The sequence below is a fragment of the Episyrphus balteatus genome, chromosome 4 (genome assembly GCF_945859705.1).
Source record: "Episyrphus balteatus chromosome 4, idEpiBalt1.1, whole genome shotgun sequence".
Taxonomy (NCBI): Eukaryota; Metazoa; Arthropoda; class Insecta; order Diptera; family Syrphidae; genus Episyrphus; species Episyrphus balteatus.
In genome coordinates, this window is record NC_079137.1 from 30204607 (window position 1) to 30223843 (window position 19237).

General features: G+C 32.6%; 1 protein-coding gene across 1 annotated transcript in view; it reads right to left on the reverse strand.

The window, feature by feature from the left end:
- Nucleotides 1-19237, reverse strand: part of LOC129920128 (tubulin beta-3 chain) — a 22006-nt gene continuing 2769 nt past the window's right edge. The window contains exons 2-4 of the mRNA XM_056001339.1: nt 2437-2545; nt 1479-1723; nt 1-1423 (exon numbers count right to left, since the gene is read on the reverse strand). Of these exons, the coding sequence (XP_055857314.1) occupies nt 473-1423; nt 1479-1723; nt 2437-2545 (1305 nt within the window). The 3' untranslated portion in view covers nt 1-472. The remainder of the gene's footprint in view (nt 1424-1478; nt 1724-2436; nt 2546-19237) is intronic.

A 19237-nucleotide genomic window follows, 5' to 3' on the forward strand; every position in this document is an offset into this window, starting at 1 on the left:
GAAAATTCTTATTATTACGATGAAATTAAAGGTTCTCAGAAAATGGTAAAAAATATAAGGATACAAAAAATTATATATTATATGATGAAACATAGAAACAAAGAGAGAAGAAAAAAAATTCTTTGGGTTACACTGACTATATAAGCACAAAGATACAAAATGAATGATGCATAAGACTTTTTTATGATATTCTATATAAAAAAAATTATCGAACTTAAACTACTTTCATAGGAATTTAATTTTTATTTAATTCTTAATTACCTAATATTAATGATCGACGATATAATGTGACATGAATAGAAAAAAATGGATAGATACAGGTTGTAAATATTTTTGAATAATATTGTTTCGAGTGAAATGTAAAAAAAAGAAATAGGTATGATTTAAGGCAGAATTGTGTTGACGTTCTTTTTTAATGGAACTTTGGAACTTTTTACGCTTTCAATACAGTTTTTTTTTATAGGAAGGAAGATTAGACACATTCGCCTTCGACATCTTCAGCCATTTCTGGATCGAATTCATCATCGGCGGTTGCTTCTTGGTATTGTTGATACTCGGACACCAAATCATTCATATTACTCTCAGCCTCTGTGAATTCCATTTCGTCCATGCCCTCACCAGTGTACCAATGCAAGAAAGCCTTACGCCTGAACATAGCTGAGAATTGTTCCGAAATTCGCTTGAATAATTCCTGAATGGCTGTTGTGTTTCCAATGAAGGTCGATGACATTTTCAGACCCTTTGGTGGAATGTCACACACGGCTGTCTTCACGTTATTCGGAATCCATTCGACAAAGTAACTGCTGTTCTTATTCTGCACGGCTAGCATTTGCTCATCAACTTCTTTCATTGACATACGACCTCGGAAGACGGCAGCAACTGTCAAATAGCGACCATGACGTGGGTCACACGCCGCCATCATGTTTTTAGCGTCAAACATTTGTTGTGTAAGCTCGGGGACGGTTAAGGCACGGTATTGTTGTGATCCACGGGATGTAAGTGGTGCAAATCCGGGCATAAAGAAGTGCAAACGTGGAAAAGGCACCATATTAACGGCCAGTTTACGAAGATCAGCATTCAGCTGTCCGGGGAAACGAAGACAAGTTGTCACACCGGACATAGTTAGAGAGACTAAATGATTGAGATCGCCGTAGCTGGGGTTGGACACCTTTAGCGTTCGGAAGCAAATATCGTAGAGAGCTTCGTTGTCGATACAATAGGTTTCGTCAGTGTTCTCGACCAGTTGATGGATGGACAGAGTGGCGTTGTATGGCTCTACAACGGTGTCGGACACCTTTGGTGATGGCACAACGGAGTAAGTGTTCATAATTCTATCGGGGTATTCCTCACGAATTTTTGAAATCAAGAGTGTTCCCATTCCGGAACCAGTTCCTCCACCAAGAGAGTGCGTAAGTTGGAAACCCTAATTAAAATAAGTCTTAAAAGTGATGTATGATGATTGATGAAAAGGATCTTACCTGCAAGCAATCGCAATTCTCACATTCTTTACGCACTACATCGAGCACATTGTCAACCAGCTCAGCACCTTCAGTGTAATGACCCTTGGCCCAGTTGTTGCCAGCTCCAGACTGTCCAAAAACGAAGTTATCTGGACGGAAGAGTTGACCATATTCACCGGATCGCACCGATTCCATGGTGCCTGGCTCGAGGTCGAGCAAAATAGCACGTGGGACATATTTACCGCCTGATGAACGTGTCACTGCTAAAAAATTGATAAAAAAAAATAAACCGTTAACAACTGGCTCCTTCTGAATTTGAACAAACAAAAAAAGAAGAAAATTAAGATAGACACAGGTGGACGACGACGTCGATGGTCAGCCCAGGTGACTAACTGTCCCAGTGCCTGACTCTTCGGGGTATAATATCTTGTTTCCCAATGCCTGGCACGTTTGGCTCACCTTCTCACTTGGAAAGGAAGTCCATAAAAACACTCTTGAAATGTTCCAAGCTAAAAATGGACAGCCATTCATTTGCGCAATGCGTGTACATTCAGCTACCAACGACGAAGACGGCAACGACAACGACGACGACGAGACGGTGCGGTGGTGTGTCGCCGCCGCCGCAAGTGCTTTGCATAGATTCGGTTCCTCTCAATGCTGGATGATTCCACTCTATACACGTTGACTCTCATGTCTCACGTAATGAATCATTTGCTAGAATGTGCCACCACATAGTATTCTGAGGCAGCGAAATGAGTTATGGATATTTTTGTTGCACTTGGAAAAATGCTTATGGCAAGTCAAGCCGTGAAGGCATTTATTTTTAAAAATTCCATCAAGGGAGGGCGTCGTCATAGTCGTCGTGTGTCGTGTCGTTGTCGGTAGTCGCTGAAGTATCTCCAAGTTGGATTTTTCCCCCAACTCGTTGGCTATAAAATTAAAAATGAAGACATAACACTTTTTTTTTTAGCCATACCTGATGCCTCGTTGTAGTAGACACTGATTCTTTCCAGTTGCAGGTCACTGTCACCATGGTAGATACCGTTTGGGTCGATTCCATGTTCCTCGGAAATGATTTCCCAGAACTGCAATGAAAAAGAAGAAATTCAAACATAAATTTTAATTTGCAATTATTTTGGACAGGTTAATGGAGAAGAAAAATGTTTGTATAGAAAGCTATGCGAAGATACCTAACGGTCTGGATATATGCTGATCTTGTTAAGTAAGATATTTCATCTGGGGGTCGACTAAAAATCAAACACTGCGTTAGGTATTGTGTTAGATGAAGATATAGAGATTGGGGCCATTTCATGTTTCTGTTAAGATATTTTGTTTCTTGAGATTGTGTACTTGTATATTGTACAGTGAAAGAAGAGAGATAGAACATGGAAATAGCTAACGGTGTAGTGTGGCGCACAACCTTGACTTTTATTTTTTGATTGATGGTGTTGATAATGGGATTGGGTTGTGGAAGCTAGTTTTTTATGCACCTCTTTTACGTAAATCTGGGAGCTTATGAACACAGAGAGAATATGTCTAAGACTACATACAGTATACTTCAAAATCAGGTTAACATGAATTTGAAACTAAGGAACAAATGGTGATTTTTTATCATGTTTTTATTTTTACAGCACCCAGAAAATCACGTTGTAAAAATCACAACGAAATCGACCTGACAACTAAATGGTTGTGGATTCGAACACCAAATCGTAAAAATTATAACAGGTGCTGTGGAGTCTATCACCAAAGTCGTTAAAATCACGATTTGGTGATCAAATTCACAACCATAATATTCATAATAATTTTTAAAAACAGGTTAAAACTCAAAAAAAAATCGAGTTCGATCAATAAATATCAGACTGGATATGGTATGATGAAGAATGCAAAAAAAGTGGGTCCAGAAATTATGTTCTGAAAAACAAAATTTTGAATGTTTTCAACAAAGTTTTTGTTTAATTTGAAAAATCAATTCTGGAAAACGGTCCATATATTTCTTTTTATTGGCTTATCGAAATGGTTAAACTCGATATTGTTTCTATTTTAAGTAATACAAAAAAAAATTCACCGTTAGGAATTTAGGAAATATGTATTATATTCGGAACTGTTTCTGAAGACTCTGAAAGTTTTGCAACTTTACGTCTTTATTGACTCGGCTGTAGTAGAGTTAAATAAGAAGAAAATTAGGGGTAGATCACAGTAATTATTATTAACAGTACATTCTTGATCCTAGAAGTCTAAGGAATAAGAACAATCACACATCTATTACATTTTCGAGTTATTATAAAAATAAGTTTGTATAAATTTCCTTCCAAGTTAAAGAAAACATAGTTCTTTTAATTTTAACTTTTTACCGAATCATAGAGGAAATAGGACTAGTCTGCATAAATGTGGCTGAATTTCGTTGATAAGGCTGTGAATCTCCTCAATTTAATAACAAAATTATATTTGAAAGACTAAAAACTGTGGTTTATATCTAATTCAAGTTGTGCGTTAATTTTTGTAACACCCTATTTATGCTCATTGCAAACGTAATACATTTTCATTTCATATTGAACGCGACGAATCTCCAAATGCGAAGTTCACGACTTTTGATTCAATATTGTTTCTAAAAGTTACCAAAGCTGAATGAATCGATTTACTAACGTCACACCCATTACAACTAACCTTTAAAGATTGTAACGTTACAAGACAGGTTGACAAAATGTAATTATTGAAAATATATAAACAACTCAACTGAAGTTAACTAAACTACATATTCACATATCAGGAACCAAAAATTAAGTAGCTGTCACACCCGTTACATTTGAAATACCGTTAAGTTTGAGTTAATATCAAACACTAACTTGTATGGATAGTATTTAGGTACCAAATAATACTCCTATAGGTAGTTCAATAAACTATTAACTGTGTAAACAAAAGATATAGAATTGCGACAAGTTTTATAAAATTTAACTTGAGTTTCTAAACTTGTTATAAATAAACGTTAAATCCGATTTTGTCTTTCATTTTCGTAAATAATTTTTTAGCTTATTAAATTTGTGCAAGTAAACATACTTGAAAAACTTTAAAATTCATTACTATCTGTGGATGTTGATAAAGTATTTATATTTCTAGATCAAGCAGTAAACATCACATGACTATACCATCATTAAAAACGTCTGAGTACCTATGTATGTCTGTCGTACAAAAAAAAAACATTGTTATAATTTTGAACCAGTTTAAAAGCTGGTTCGTGTCTTAATAAAGATCTTTATCCATTCTTTTTTGCACTAAGAATCTAAAAACTTAAGAGAACAAAACGTTTAAAAAAAGACTAAAAAGTATTTTTGTACCCATACAGAAATATAATTGTAATTAAAAAGCGATAAAATTCTCACTTCTACAGTGTTGTTAATGTTTCCCAGAGTTTCTTTTTTTTATACTTGCCACTTTTCTAAATCAAATACAAAGCTAACCTCTGTTCCTTCCTCTTTGTTTACCCAACGATTTTCACATGAAACTCCGAAGTCTGAACTTTAATTTGTAGGTTAAGTTCAATGTCTGAGTTGGAGAGATACAAGTTTGTACCTCTACATCTCTATCTTGCGAAAAATGATCATTCAGAGAGAAAGTAATTAAGCGATAGTGTCGCCATCGTCGTCGTTCGTCTGTCGCTTTAATTAAGTGCTTTGTATCAGTTTTCTTTATCAAACACAACGGAAATGCATCTGACGTTAAACTATTTCCATCTTCAACGTCTCTTTCATTTACACAACACTCGCCACCTGTCGTCGACGATGCGAAATATAAATCTTAGATTGACAGCTTCTCTGCGGGTTCAAGCAACTAGAACTGTTGCTTGTCACCTATTGACAGGTTTTAGATTCTTATCACAAATCGCCTATATGGCTTCGTTTTGGTTCGCTACTTACGAGTTGGTAAAGTATACTAGCGTAATAATGAAATTCAATGATCGTGTTTTTATTTATTTTACATTTTTGACATACAAGCTTGACATAATACTATTTGCTATCTTCTTGATGACTTTTCAATCTCAAGTCACTGCTCACTGACATGAAAGAAGTGTGGGGTTAATTTACACTTTACTCGTGAAAAAGTACCAAAACGAAGAAGGTATAATTGCAGTGAGGCGATGCAGCGACGCGTCGACGTCGTCGGTGCATCACCCAGGCCGTTGCTCCCTCTATCGGAAGAAAAAATCAAAAGATACAAGTTCATAAGGAAAAAAAACTCGTGTTCTATTTCGAGAGTGTACTGTAGCTGTATAGCTGCATTTTCGTCGTCCAACGCACCACCGAGTAAATAAGTCTGTTGTTGCGCTCAGTTGAATTTGATGCCAAAATAAATTAGAAAAAAATGTATCGAAAGGAATTTTCTTTTGGAAACTCTTTGCCGGTTGATTCTTCGTCATTTCTAAGATATCTACCTAAATTTTTGTTTGTTCTTTTTTTTCAAAATTCTTAAATTCTTGCATTTGAAGATAGTGGGCTTATTTATAGACGACGCGACGAAGCGGGTGAGAAAAATCAACGAAGCGTGTTGACAAAATAGACAGACAATTTTTTTTTATTTTTTAACAAATCATATGAAAAATCAGTTTGTATAACAGTTGTCTTCTTACTTTATCAGCAAAAGAAGAAGAAGAAGAAGGTCGCCATCGTAATTGATCATCATTAAACTTAATTGCATGGAAAATGACGTACCTTGTTGATGATTTTGTGCAAAAACAAAAAACCGGCATCCGTTTTGAAAGTCTTTTAAATATTAATGAGCCTTAGCAGTTTAGTATGAGCAAAATTAATTCATCTACATTTTATTATAGAAAGACCAAAATAACGTTAGAATAAAGATTAATGTCTTTAAGTGATTTTGTTTAATTTATTCGGTAGAGTGTTGGCTTTTATGCAAATCAAAGTTAAAATAAATAATTTTAGAAATCAGGAATTATAAGATCAAAAGTAATAAAACAAACAGGGTACTAGTAGGTTATGTCTGAAGTTAGAAAAATTGAAGCTTGTTTTAATTTATGTAGATCAGTTAAATATCAAAGTACTATTTATATTAAGTTATCTTAAAACCATGTTCTTGCATTTAAAATTCATATTAGGTACTTTTTTTTTCCAAAAACAGGAACGTATTCGTTTTCATGTCTTCTGTCGATGAAATTTTTCACACCTTTTCTCAAGGTATAACAATCTAAAAAAACTGAAGTATTAGATCGGTAGTTTCCCAAACATGAATTCCATAGAAAATGTTGTTTGGAGCTTCTCAAGAGAAAAGGTGCAGAATACCTTATAACAGTACAAAATTAGCTGCTGAAAAAGCTTAATGGTAATCTAGGATTGATAACAAGCGCAAAACTAAAATTGAACCATGTTTAAAAAATGTGTTCTAAATAATGAAGGCGCTTATTGTAGCAAAAAGGGAAACATACAAATTTTCCAAAAAAACAAGATATTATTTTTTATCCCAATGTTTAGGTACAACGTACAAATGTGCACTGTACGTGTACATTTTTAATTTTTGTTTTAAGTTAATTCATATTTACATAGTAAGATAAGTAAATGAGATCAAAATATAAGCAAAATATAAGCTACTTCGATAAAAACCTCAAAAATTGGGCAAAATAAACCAAAATAATGTTCTTTTTCGTATGTGAGTGCAATCTAGTCACCTTCTTTGCACTCTACTCTCGAAACGGTTCATTTTACAGAAAAATGTTATAAACATATGTTGTAGATAATATCACGACGAACAATTTGTATAATGACCTCTGATGAATTCGCGCAATAGGTCGCGAGATATTTGAGTAAAACGGATTTTCGTGAACTTTTGACAGAGGGGCGTACACACCATTGGGACAAGCGGGGCGGTGCCCCGGGGCCCCCAACACGCCAAAAGTCTTTGTTACTTTTATAATAAGTTGCAAAAAGATAAGATTTCTGACATGAATCACTTCGGACACAAGAGAGACAATTTATATTCTTCAGTGTAATGCACAGTGACTTGGTAGCCAGCCACATAATATTTCATATAAAAAAAATTTCGTCGGGGGCCCCAACAAAATAAATCAGTTTTTTGAAAGAAAAATTATATATTATCTTAGGGTCCCAAAAAATGTTAGGTATACTTGAATATTCTTAGCGACCAACAAATGATACATCAGGAGTCCCAAAAAAAAAGTAAGGTGTATAGATAAGTACTTTCTTATTTGTTTATTTCTATATCAAAGGGGGCCCCCAAATATCGAAGGAGACCCAAAATTTTGTTTTGCCCGGGGCCCCGGCAGCTCAATGTACGCCTCTGTTTTGACCCTTACAATTTTTAAGATATCAATGTCGATTTTTCACATCTTCATTACAACGCCGCCGTAATAAAGGTGTATACCAAAATTCAGACAACTAGGAGTATTTCCGCAGATTGGGGTTAAAAATGACTGGAGTATCTTAAATGATTTTTGTTTTCCAAATTGTGTAAAAAATTAAAGTATAATTTTTGGAATAATAAACTACTTACTTTTTTTTTGATTATTGCATAACTAGGTATACATAGGTATATAGACCCAATTTGTTCAGTTTCATTTTCGACAACCCAAAAATGCAAGATACTTCTGTATTCATGAAAAATATTGTTCAACATTTTTATTGTAATCGAATGTTTTACAAATATGTGAAAAATCGAAAAATTGGTCTTTTTGACACACGGCTTTGAATAACTTGTAACTGATCTATAGGGATTTTTAAAAGCTGTTATATCATGAGATGACTCAATAAAAGTGAACGAAGTCAAAATTTCTATCTGTTCTGACTAAAATAACAACAGATTGAACTTTAGATTCTTCGTTTAGTTCAAAATGTACATATTTTACTCAATACAATTTCTATACGCTTTAATCTATGCAAAACCAAAAATATACAATCTTTGTCTTAATTAAAACATATGTTCTTATAAAATTCAATTCCAAAATATTTTAAAGTTATAAAATCTGTCAATGCTGACTGTCAAAAAAAAACATACTTTCCTTTATCTTTCATCATAAAATCAAATGTTTCAGTTTTATTTTTACAACTTTATTGAAAATCTTCTATTGGGCGCCAGTTTCAAAGTATGATATCCTCGTTAGCCTGACATGATTGAGTGCTCATATTTAAATTGACACCAAAACAACACTATATGTAGGTATATGTTCTTTATATATGTTCTCTTCAAAAAAGACAGACAGTTAATCAAATTATCTTTCTGATCTTGTCAGACAATTAAAGTTTCTTCACCTACTTCAAACCCACAAAAAAAAAAACATACTTTTCCATTGTGTATTTGTAAAGGGAGCACATTTCAACAAACATATCAATTAAGGAAGTCGTTAATCATTACGAGAAAAAAAGACCGAAAATATTTATTTTACGCCCGGTGACTCCAAGAAGTTTTTCGATTAACACCAAAAATCTAAGAAAAAAAATATCTAAAAATAGTCTATGTTCTTAAAGAAATGTGTCTGAAGGTACTTTTTTACACATTGCAACAGGATCCCAAAATGCATTTCTATAAGAGATGTCACTTCACACAGGAATTAATTTTTTAAAGTTGTTGTTGTTGTTGTTGTAAATGTGAATACTCTCCCACTGTAGCCGCAGTGCAGCTAAAAGTCATGCCACATGCCCTGATTTAGGGTGGCAAAGATATTTTTGAATACCGGGACCTTACGTTCCTATCCGATCCTCAACTGAGAATTACGATTGAAATAGATACAGTTGCTCCCCTTGGTGATGAATTTCAAAAATAGCATCTCGAATACATGAACCAAACGGTCCTCATGCGTTGCTGTCATTCTAAATGTTTAGTGCCGAATTGTTTTAAATAGAAAAGGTAACAAATGCAATTTATACTGCTGAAGAATTTATTTATGTTCTGTTAAAAATAATTGTTGCGTAATTATTATCCTTTCAGTTGAACATAAGAATACAAACAAAAAACTAATAGAAATTAAAATTGCTTCTCAGATTCGCAAATTAAAAAAAAACACGCGTTTTTCATTTCGCAATTTTTGTTCATTCGCTTTTCAAAAATTTCGCAAAAAATGAGAAAAAATGCATTAGCGTATCGTATATGTACCTATCTCTACGCAAAATATTCAAAAAGTCAAATCAGACAATGCAAATCAACAATGCGAGAAATGCGCCCTCTTATAAAAACCTCAATTATAATCTAGCATAGCCTATTCCGGCCTTTGTTTGTCATTCAGGGTTCAGAATTCAGGCACAGTGAGATATTGTGCACAGCATCCCAAATTTGGAATCTAACAAGTCGTTGATTTTATTAATTTTTTTTTTCAATTTTTTTTTAATTTTCCTCAACTCACAAAGTCATTTAATAAATCCAATTGGGGAGGACATTTGCATCCGTGCGTAATAAGCGAGCTTAATTGCATTTGCGCACATGTTGCGATTTAGCGCGTGCGCAATCAGGTGCTCTCAATTTCTTTTTAACATTTAATGAATATATTTTGTTGCATTTTTATCGCATAGGTGTTTCCAAATTTGGGCGTTGGGCAATCAAGTGATTTTGTTGTGACATGTTGATGTTGACCGAGGCAAAATACTACATAGCACATATCACACACGAGCAGTCACAAAATTGTTTTTTTTTCCAATATTCGGACTTAAAAAAGCAAAAGCTGTTCTCAATGGATACGACTACTTTGGGGGACTAATTGTTTAGTTTTAAGGGGCATAGCAAGTAGTGCGACTGATGGCTAGATATATGTTATGTATCTATAGAGCCATTGCATATAACAATTTATTAGCAAACAGATCACGTTGTATCGAGAGATTATCTATCTTTTATATCTTTTTTTTTCTCATATCGTTATACTCGTCGTATTCGTCTCAGTGACTATCCTTGTCAGGTTATAGCAAATAGATATATGGAAGACCAAATTTATTTTATATAGGCTTTTATTATAATGAGAATAATTGCAGTTGACTTGCCAATGAGGAGATACGAGATACAAGTGTGTAATTGAATTGACAGGCTAAGCGAGTGTATAGCATAAAAATAAGCATCATCTTGGGACTTTTTTTTGCTTTTTTTTTATACTGGTGATGCATTCTTGATCTATACAAGTTCAGGGCCACGAAATTCCAGAGAGATCTCTGCCGAGTCACTTAAGTGGGTTAGATGAGAGTTGTTTAATTTTGTACATAGCCACCAAGATAAAAAAAAAACAATTATGATAATGGTAGAATGCATAGCTGGAAAATACCGATAAAATTGATTTAAAATGGCTTAAGATAATCAAGTGGAAAATTCGTCAAGCTAGACAAATTGGTGAAGAGATAAGTGGTTATCCGTTTTAATGATTGCGAATATTTTAAAATACCTATCTGATGCTGATCAGTCGAACTGTGAAAATCATAGGTTAATTACCTATAAAAAAAATAGTCAATTGATTTCAAATATGAAATCTATCTTGTATGTATAAACTTTTTTTTGGAAAAAAATGAGAATGTACCGATCGCTTTCAGTTCCGTTTAAGCAACGAAATGCTTGCGAAACCTCAGCGAAATCAGCAGCAAACTAGGCTTAGCTGATTAAAAAAAATTGGTTTTCGTAAGTCGGTTTACCGACAATAAACTTAGCGTGATAAGCAAATTAAAAAATATTTTTGAGCAAAAATGTTTGGACAGTCTTGGGATTCGAACCCCAGACCTCTAGTGCAAAAGACAAATCGTTCAATGCATTTACACCCTGGGGCCTGATTCAGATCTTGCTATATCAACTATACATCAGCTACCTCAAAAATCAAATGCTTGTTGTGGTCTAAAAAGAGCAAATGTTCAAATGTTTTGTCCAATAAGGCGAACTATTTAATGTTGAAAGTCGTTGATGTAGCTGATGTAACTAATGTATTAAGCTGTGAAATAGGCCCTAGTCTGCTGAGAGTTGATTCTATATACCTACGAATAGCTGTCTTAAGATTAACTTGGCTTCAAATGACTTGGCCTTTAAGATAAAATTGCAATCAATACCTTAGGCTTAGGTGAAACGTCAGCATGCATTTTTTCCTGCATGCAGCCAGTGTTCATCGATTTATAAGACCTTATCACATCAAAAAAAAATTTAATTGAAAGTGGTACAAAATTTTATGTTTTGCTCAAGTTGTTTAAAAGGGAATAAGTAGGTATGTTTATGTTTATCCATTTTTTCCAATTGTTTTTTTTTTTTTTTCGGAATTAGTTAAACCTGAAAAGCATACCAAAAAGATTTTTGACAGACTTTCCTGTTAGTGCAACAAGCACCACATTCTTTGCCGTAAGAAGTTTTGCAATTAAAAATATATTAAAAACAATATAAAATCAAACTCATTCATTTGCAACCCAAACTCACTCTTTTGCAAATCAAATTCATCTTCTGCGAACAAAGAAAAGTTTTCCATAGCATGAGAAAAAAAAACTCATCAAAAAACTCACACTCAAAGTGTGAGTTCCATTGTATAAAAAACTTGATAGTTTGTATTCGGTAGCCTTCATTTGACACACTAGTCTCATGCCTATACGCCTTTGCCCTAACGCCCAAATAATATTGCTTTATTTATTGAAGGAAAAGTTCCCTTACTTTGGAATGATCTCGCTCAGATTTTAGAAAATTTTATGATTTAAAACTTATTCCTAAGGAGTTTATCAATAACTCAAAACTTTTTTCAAGAACTCAAAAAAAGCTTAAAATTTCGCGTACCATGCAGTTAACACAGGCCTTTTGTAGTTCAAAACTTGGTTTTTGAGAATTGATATCTATCCTTACGACACACCTATTTTTAACTAAGCTCATGCAAGCTCATGTCTATTAAAGTTGGACCTTAAAAGCCGCGAACTTCAAAATGTTGATTGAGATTTGGTTCTCCCCTTAAATTTTCCTGAAGAACCCTAGAGAGATGGTTCAAGATTCAAGTGAAAAGAAAGAATAAATAAAACAAAATAGTTCATTCGTTTAGAGGCGGAACGAATGTCAATGTATTGCTGAAGATAATAATTAATAGATACTTCCCAATACACGCAAGTTATCGGAAACAGATGCCATGTTTCTTTTGACTATTTTGTCTCATTTTATTAATTCTTAAAACCATCTTGAACCAATTTAATAAAAAATTCTCAAATTCAATTTATTGAAGCTCCCAATAACTGTCTGATATTTCAAGTCATATTAAACCAACATAACATAATCATAACTCTAACTATGAAATATTTTTCAGGATCTGAATCATCAGTAGTTGTTGTCTCAACATTTACAATTAAAAAAAAAAAAAATGAAACCATTGAACTCGTCACTCAAATTGAGTTGTCTTATCAAGTATCTTCTTCCTCGGAAGCCCATAAAACATTGTTGCAAGAAGTCTCAAATTACAGGAAGTCTTGTCAATGTACATGACATTTGCATAAGAACCAAGAGAAGGTAAGAGATGGTTATGTCCATTTGTGCTGTTGTTACACTTGTTTACCACAAAGGATATCCGAATTTAATTTTTGTCAAGAGCAGCCACAAAAATGCATTATACCTTCTTTTTGCAAAATGACACAGACATTTGAGGCACCTCTACTTAACAAACCAATGATGTGGGTACGTCTACGTGTATATCAATACGTATTTTGTTTGTTTTAAGTGACTCAGTATTTTCATCCAAGAATAACCTTATCACTCTAAAGTAATTATATATTTGGAATTGCTTTCCTTATTTATAATTGCAACAATGAATCAGCGGCTATCGCTCTTTATCACTTGAAAGTCTCAGTGAAATTCCAGAGAGTTTCAACGTTTGCTAGGCCGGGCCGTGCCTCATGCACTAATAAACTAGAAATTAATCTAAGCACTTGCGTGCGGCAATCCTATACACAATTCGACCGCACATGCAACAAACATATGCTTGAAGAATTATTATCTTAAAGCTACTTCATCTAATACCAAACTAAACTACTGGGTGGAGATAAAGCGCTGCGCTGATGATATGCGGCGATATCTTCAATTCTCGGCTTCTTTAATGGAGCGCAATTAGTTTTAGGAAGAAAATGGATGCATATTAGTTGAACCCTCTCGTTTGCTATGACCATCCTCCATGAGTTGGTTGGTATCTATTTCACTGAAAAGTTGAAATCATTTAAATTGATTGCATGTATCTTCTTAGTTTTTTTTAGATATTTTTTGAATCTTTTTTTTTTCCTTCTTCTTTATTCACTTTGATTTTATTTCTTCAAAAGTTAAATAGAGAATTAAATCCATTTTCTCTTTATGTTGAAGAAAGAATGAAAAGTAATTTTTTTGTCTGTTCTTTTTTTTTCCATTAAAGAAGTTTAAATACAATAACAATTTGGTCTTTTGCGTTGTTGAAATAGTTGCAAACGAAAGCCATCATCATTACTTTGGGATCTATGTAGTTCATCATGCTTGAATGCATTTCATAATTACTTTTGTATCCACTTGAAGAAATATGTACTTTTTTCTAGTTTAAATAGAAAAAATAAAACAACAGATAGACTTGAATAGGTTTTAGATACGTATATTATATTGTTCTTAGGCATGAGATAGATGATACCTCTGCATTTTTTGAAAATGTTGAAAGATCACTTTCTGAAAACAAATTTAGATAAATAGTTTTTATTTATTTTTGTTTAAGCTAATTCATTCATTTTTGTTAAGGTTTTGGGCCTTGCAACTAATGAAATAGGTATTAATAATTTTACTTTGTAACAAGATTAATGAAGGAAAATTTGATTTTTTTTAATACCAATTGTCCGATTTTAAGAAAGCTAAGAAGATACTATCACTGAATGCAGAAAAAACCATTCTTCGAATGGATAGAAGTTAAAAAAAATAAGGGACTATTCTGCTGAATATTCTTGTCAATTTTTCATTTATTTTGAAATTTCAAAGTTTTTTGGTTTGTATAAGTTGATTGTATGCATGAATTTCAAAATTTCGTACTCAGCAGGTGCTTGATTCGAAATGTTACCCACTTTTCTAAATTACTCTGATACAGATACAAATCATATCGCTTTTGAACGAAAATATACTTTTCCAAATAGTTTTTTTCTTAGGCTTATTTTTACTGCTAGTTTAAAACAGCATTGGAACAGTAGATTTTTGAGAAGCTTTAATAAAAACAGGTCAAAAACATGGTATTTAATTATTTTATTTCCTATCAAAATTATTTTTTTTTAAATACCTATAGGAATTTAAAAATCTAGTCATTCGAGATTAGATTTTTTGATATAAAGTTTTAAATCGAAAACTTTGATCAGTAATTATTACCTATGAATGTATTTTTTAGCTCGCTAGAATTGATATGTTTAGTTTATTGTTGAAAGCATTTTTTGCCTTATGGTAAAAACTTCAAGTTATTTTTACATCATTCTCGATATCTTACAAAATCCATTTTCACTCAAACTAATGTTTTACAGTGTATACTCTAACTCTCGTAAGTTAGCCTAGATGAAAACCATTCAAAATGTCTGCTGTTTTTGGCGAAACAAAGAGATAAAACGTAATATGAAATCAATGAATATTAGTCAGTAATGCATCAAATATATCATCTTAACTTGATCTTGTCAGCCAGTTAAACTTTTTGTTCTACGTTAATCGATCCTTCGTTACTTTTTCTTATAAATATGTAAATAATTAAACGGCGAGCATAGTTTTTGTGGTACAAATTACCGGGCCCCCAAAAACCGAAGGGGCATAAATTATACACGGAACGAAAGAGAATGACGCGTAGATGTGCAGAATCACATTTTTTTTTACTTTTTAATAACCGAAATAACGAAATTAAACAAATTAAAATTCGATACAAAATAAAAAAAAACAAAAACAAAACAAAAACAAAAACAACTGGAATTCTATTGGAAAATTTCCAATCGACTGGAATGAAATGTCATTCATGACTGAATGAATGAATGAAAGCATTCAGCGAAAATCAAAAAACATTAAGGTGGGTTCACATTGGTGCGTTGTTTTAAGATCGCACGTAAACTATGGTTAACTTTCATTGTTTTAGTTATCTAAGTTTAGAAAGTAAGATGTTTGTTTTATTACCATGAATTTTTTTGTTAAAATCGAATTCTATTAAAATCAAGTCTATTACTTTTGTAAACACTTTTGATACCAATGAAATCTATTTTCGTCCTTTTCTCTCTTGAAAGAACATAAGAATTTGTCAGCAATTACATGAAGCCTCAAGATGCGCGACCTTTGTATATAAAATCTATGGTACTATCATGAAGTGCAATTTTTTAGTTTGTTCGTTACCTGAGTGGTCGCGAGGGCGCTTAGATCGAATTAATAATGGGAGTAAGGAGATGAGATATACATTTCTGTTTGAAATTTGACATATTTTTTAGTTCGTTCGCTAGCTTATTTTTTTGGTGGCGCTGTTTTTTTTTCATGATAGTACTATAGATTTTATATACAAAGGGCGCGACTCTTTTTAAACATAATGAGTGCAAAAGAGAAAAAAGATGAAAGAAAAAATTATCCGACCGGAGAGTCGTGGGTCGTGAGTCCGAGACTCTTTTTTGACGTTTCTTTTTCCACTTTTTCTTTTTTCAACATTCCCTCACATTTCTTTTTGCTTCTTGGTGCAATACAACAACAACAAATTTTAATTCAAAAGATAAATGTCAAATTTGAGTCATTGACTCAAGAGGCATCGTGTAATAGTACGCGCCTCACAGAATGATTACACACCCGACAAACAATTTTGGTTCTATAAAGCTTTACAGATGCAATTGTTGCTTCTTTAAAGCATTATAGAAGCAAAATTGTTAGTAGGGCAGCCACACAAAAAAATATTAAAGTTCTGACCTGGGATTGCGACTAGATTTTTCATATAGTTTTTGGGTCGCTGAATTCCGTTTTGCTCCATCACGTCAGGTTTTCGAGATAACCTCATAAAATGTCACGAAAACAAAAAATTTGTTTCTCTGATCTGGATGTGCGAATATGTTAATCATATAGTTTTTGGATCACTGAATCCAGATTCGAAGTCAATTTCTCCCTATCACGTCAGGTTTCTGGGATATCCTCAAAAAAATGTCAAAACCAAAAAAACAAAAGTTTTTACCTGGGGTTGCGACTAAATTTTTCATATAGTTTTTGGGTCGCTGAAACCGAATCCGAAGTCTATTTTGGCGTATCACGTCAGGTTTTTGAAATATCCCCAAAAAATGTCTAAACTGAAAAAAAGTTCTTATCTGACATTTTTTGAGGATATCTCAAAAACCTGACATGATACGGAAAAATAGAGTTCGAATTCGGTTTTAGCAACCCAAAAACTATATGAAAAACTTAAACGCAACCCCAAATAAGAAATTTAGTTTTTTTGGTTTTGACATTTTTTGAGGATATCTCAGAAACCTGACGTGATAGGGCAAAATTGACTTCGAATCTGGATTCAGTGATCCAAAAACTATATGATTTACATATTCGCATATCCAGATCAGAGAAAAAATTTTTTTGTTTTTGTGACATTTTTTTAGGTTATCTCGAAAACCTGACGTGATGGGGCAAAACGGACTCCAGATTCGGTTTCAGCGACCCAAAAACTATATGAAAAACTTAGTCGCAACCCCAGGTCAGAACTTTTTTTTTTTTTGGGTGTGTTATCAAAAGAAATTTCGAAAAAAGAGTCAAGCCTTTTGAGGCTTCATGTAATATCTGACTTTGACAGTTCCTTTACCATTTTACCAAGTTTTCACTTTTAGACGTTTACATTTTTGCATAAAAGGCACTAATATTTTATCGCCGCATGGCAAAGCGTTTTTCTTATGAGGTTCAGGGGAAACTAACAAAAACGTCTTTTTTGGTCCTTATCTACAATAACCTAAAAAGTGAAAAAAAAGGGAAATTTACAAAATTAAATTTTTTTATTTCTTTCTAGCGCTATTTGTTTTTGTTTATTAAAGCAAAAAATAAGCTTTTTGCATCATTATTTTTGATTTTAAGGTAAGAAAAACTGTCAAAAAATGAATTTGAAAATTTTGTAAAAAAGAGTTAAGGTATACTACAACGGCCACTTTTTGCAAAAAGTCAAAAAGTGAACATTTTCAAACTCATTTTGTGACAGTTTTTCCCATCACAAAATTAAAAATATTGATGCAGAAAGCTTATTTTTTGGTTTTAAAAAACAATTTTTGTAGTTTTTTTCTAAAAAAAAATAGCGCTAGAAAGAAATGAAAATTTTTTAATTTTGTTAATTTCCCACTTTTTCACTTTTTAGGCCATTGTAGTTATGCCTTTAACAAATTGTTTTTATACAAAAAAAATATGGTTTTCGCATTTTTTGTTTTAATTTTCTAGCGCGAAGAACCATACAAAAATGCGTTTGAAAATTGTCACTTTGTACTTTTTCACTTTTTGAGCCAATGTAGTTAAAAGCCACTTAATGCAAAAAGTCAATAAGTCAACATTTTCAAACTCATTTTGTGATAGTTTTTTCGACCAAAAAATTAAAAATAATGATGCAGAAAGCTTATTTTTTGGTTTGAAAAACAATTTTTGTAGTTTTTTCCAAAAACAAATGGAGCTTGAAAAGAAATAAATTTTTTTTACTTTTGTAAATTTCCCACTTTTTCACTTTTTAGGTCATTGTAGTTAAGCCTCAAGGCCTTAAAAGTATAACTACAAAAGATAGATTCAAACTCATTTTATGACAGTTTTTACGACGACAAAATAAAAAATAATGATGGAAAAAGCTTATTTTTTGGTTTCAAAAAAAATGTTTGGTAGTTTTTTCCAAAAATTAAAAAAAAAAAACAAATATTGCTAGAAAGAAATAAAAAAAAAAATTTAATTTTGTAAATTTCCCACTTTTTCACTTTTTAGGTCATTGTAGTTATGGTTTTAACATAAAAAAAATAAAAAAAACGTTGTTGTGCGACGCAGTTGTCGTGGTAATGCCTTAAGAATTGATTTGTTTGATTAAAAAATGTCGCTTCTCACCACATAGTACCACGGATTACCTTTTTACTACTGTTTATTATGAAGATCTACACCTGAACGCACCTTTAATAAATGTGAACATATCTTTAATCATTATTAAGTGTCTGAACGCATTCATTAAAATTTTCCTGGAAGATTTGACATTTCTCAAACGTCAAGCTGAAAGTTTTCTTCGTATTGTTAATTTGAGAACACCAACTTCAAATAAAGAGTAAATTCTAATTGAATATCGTTTTTTTATTGCGGAAAAATATAAAATAAATAAAAAAAAACCATTTGCGATCAAAATATATTTTTTCCTGGCATAGTTATTGTGAAAAAGTCAAATTACTGTGGCTTTTCTTCCCGTGATTGTCTTCAGGATATTTTGTCTCTGTAAAACGACAGCATACGGCCAAATTAATTAACTTTCTACTTCATCTTCACTCAGATCTTAATAATATCTGCAATTTCCTATTGATTTTGATTTAATTGAATTTATATTACCGAAGAAAATAAACAAAATTATTGATCAAAGGAATCTCTGGTTTTATTTTGCAGAAGTTGTTTTGATTTCAGATTGACGTACGTGTTAAAATTGTTGTCAAAGGACACATACACAATCACAAAAAGAACTCGGTCTGTTTTCATGTTCCTACAAGCTAAATGAAAAAAAAAATGGTGTGAATCATTGTATATATATTTCCATAGTACTATCATGAAGTAAAACGATCTTAGGAACTCTAGTGGTGACTTGAAAAAGCAGAATTTGTATGAAAAAAACACACTGAGCGCCACCTCAAAAAAGTGGCGAC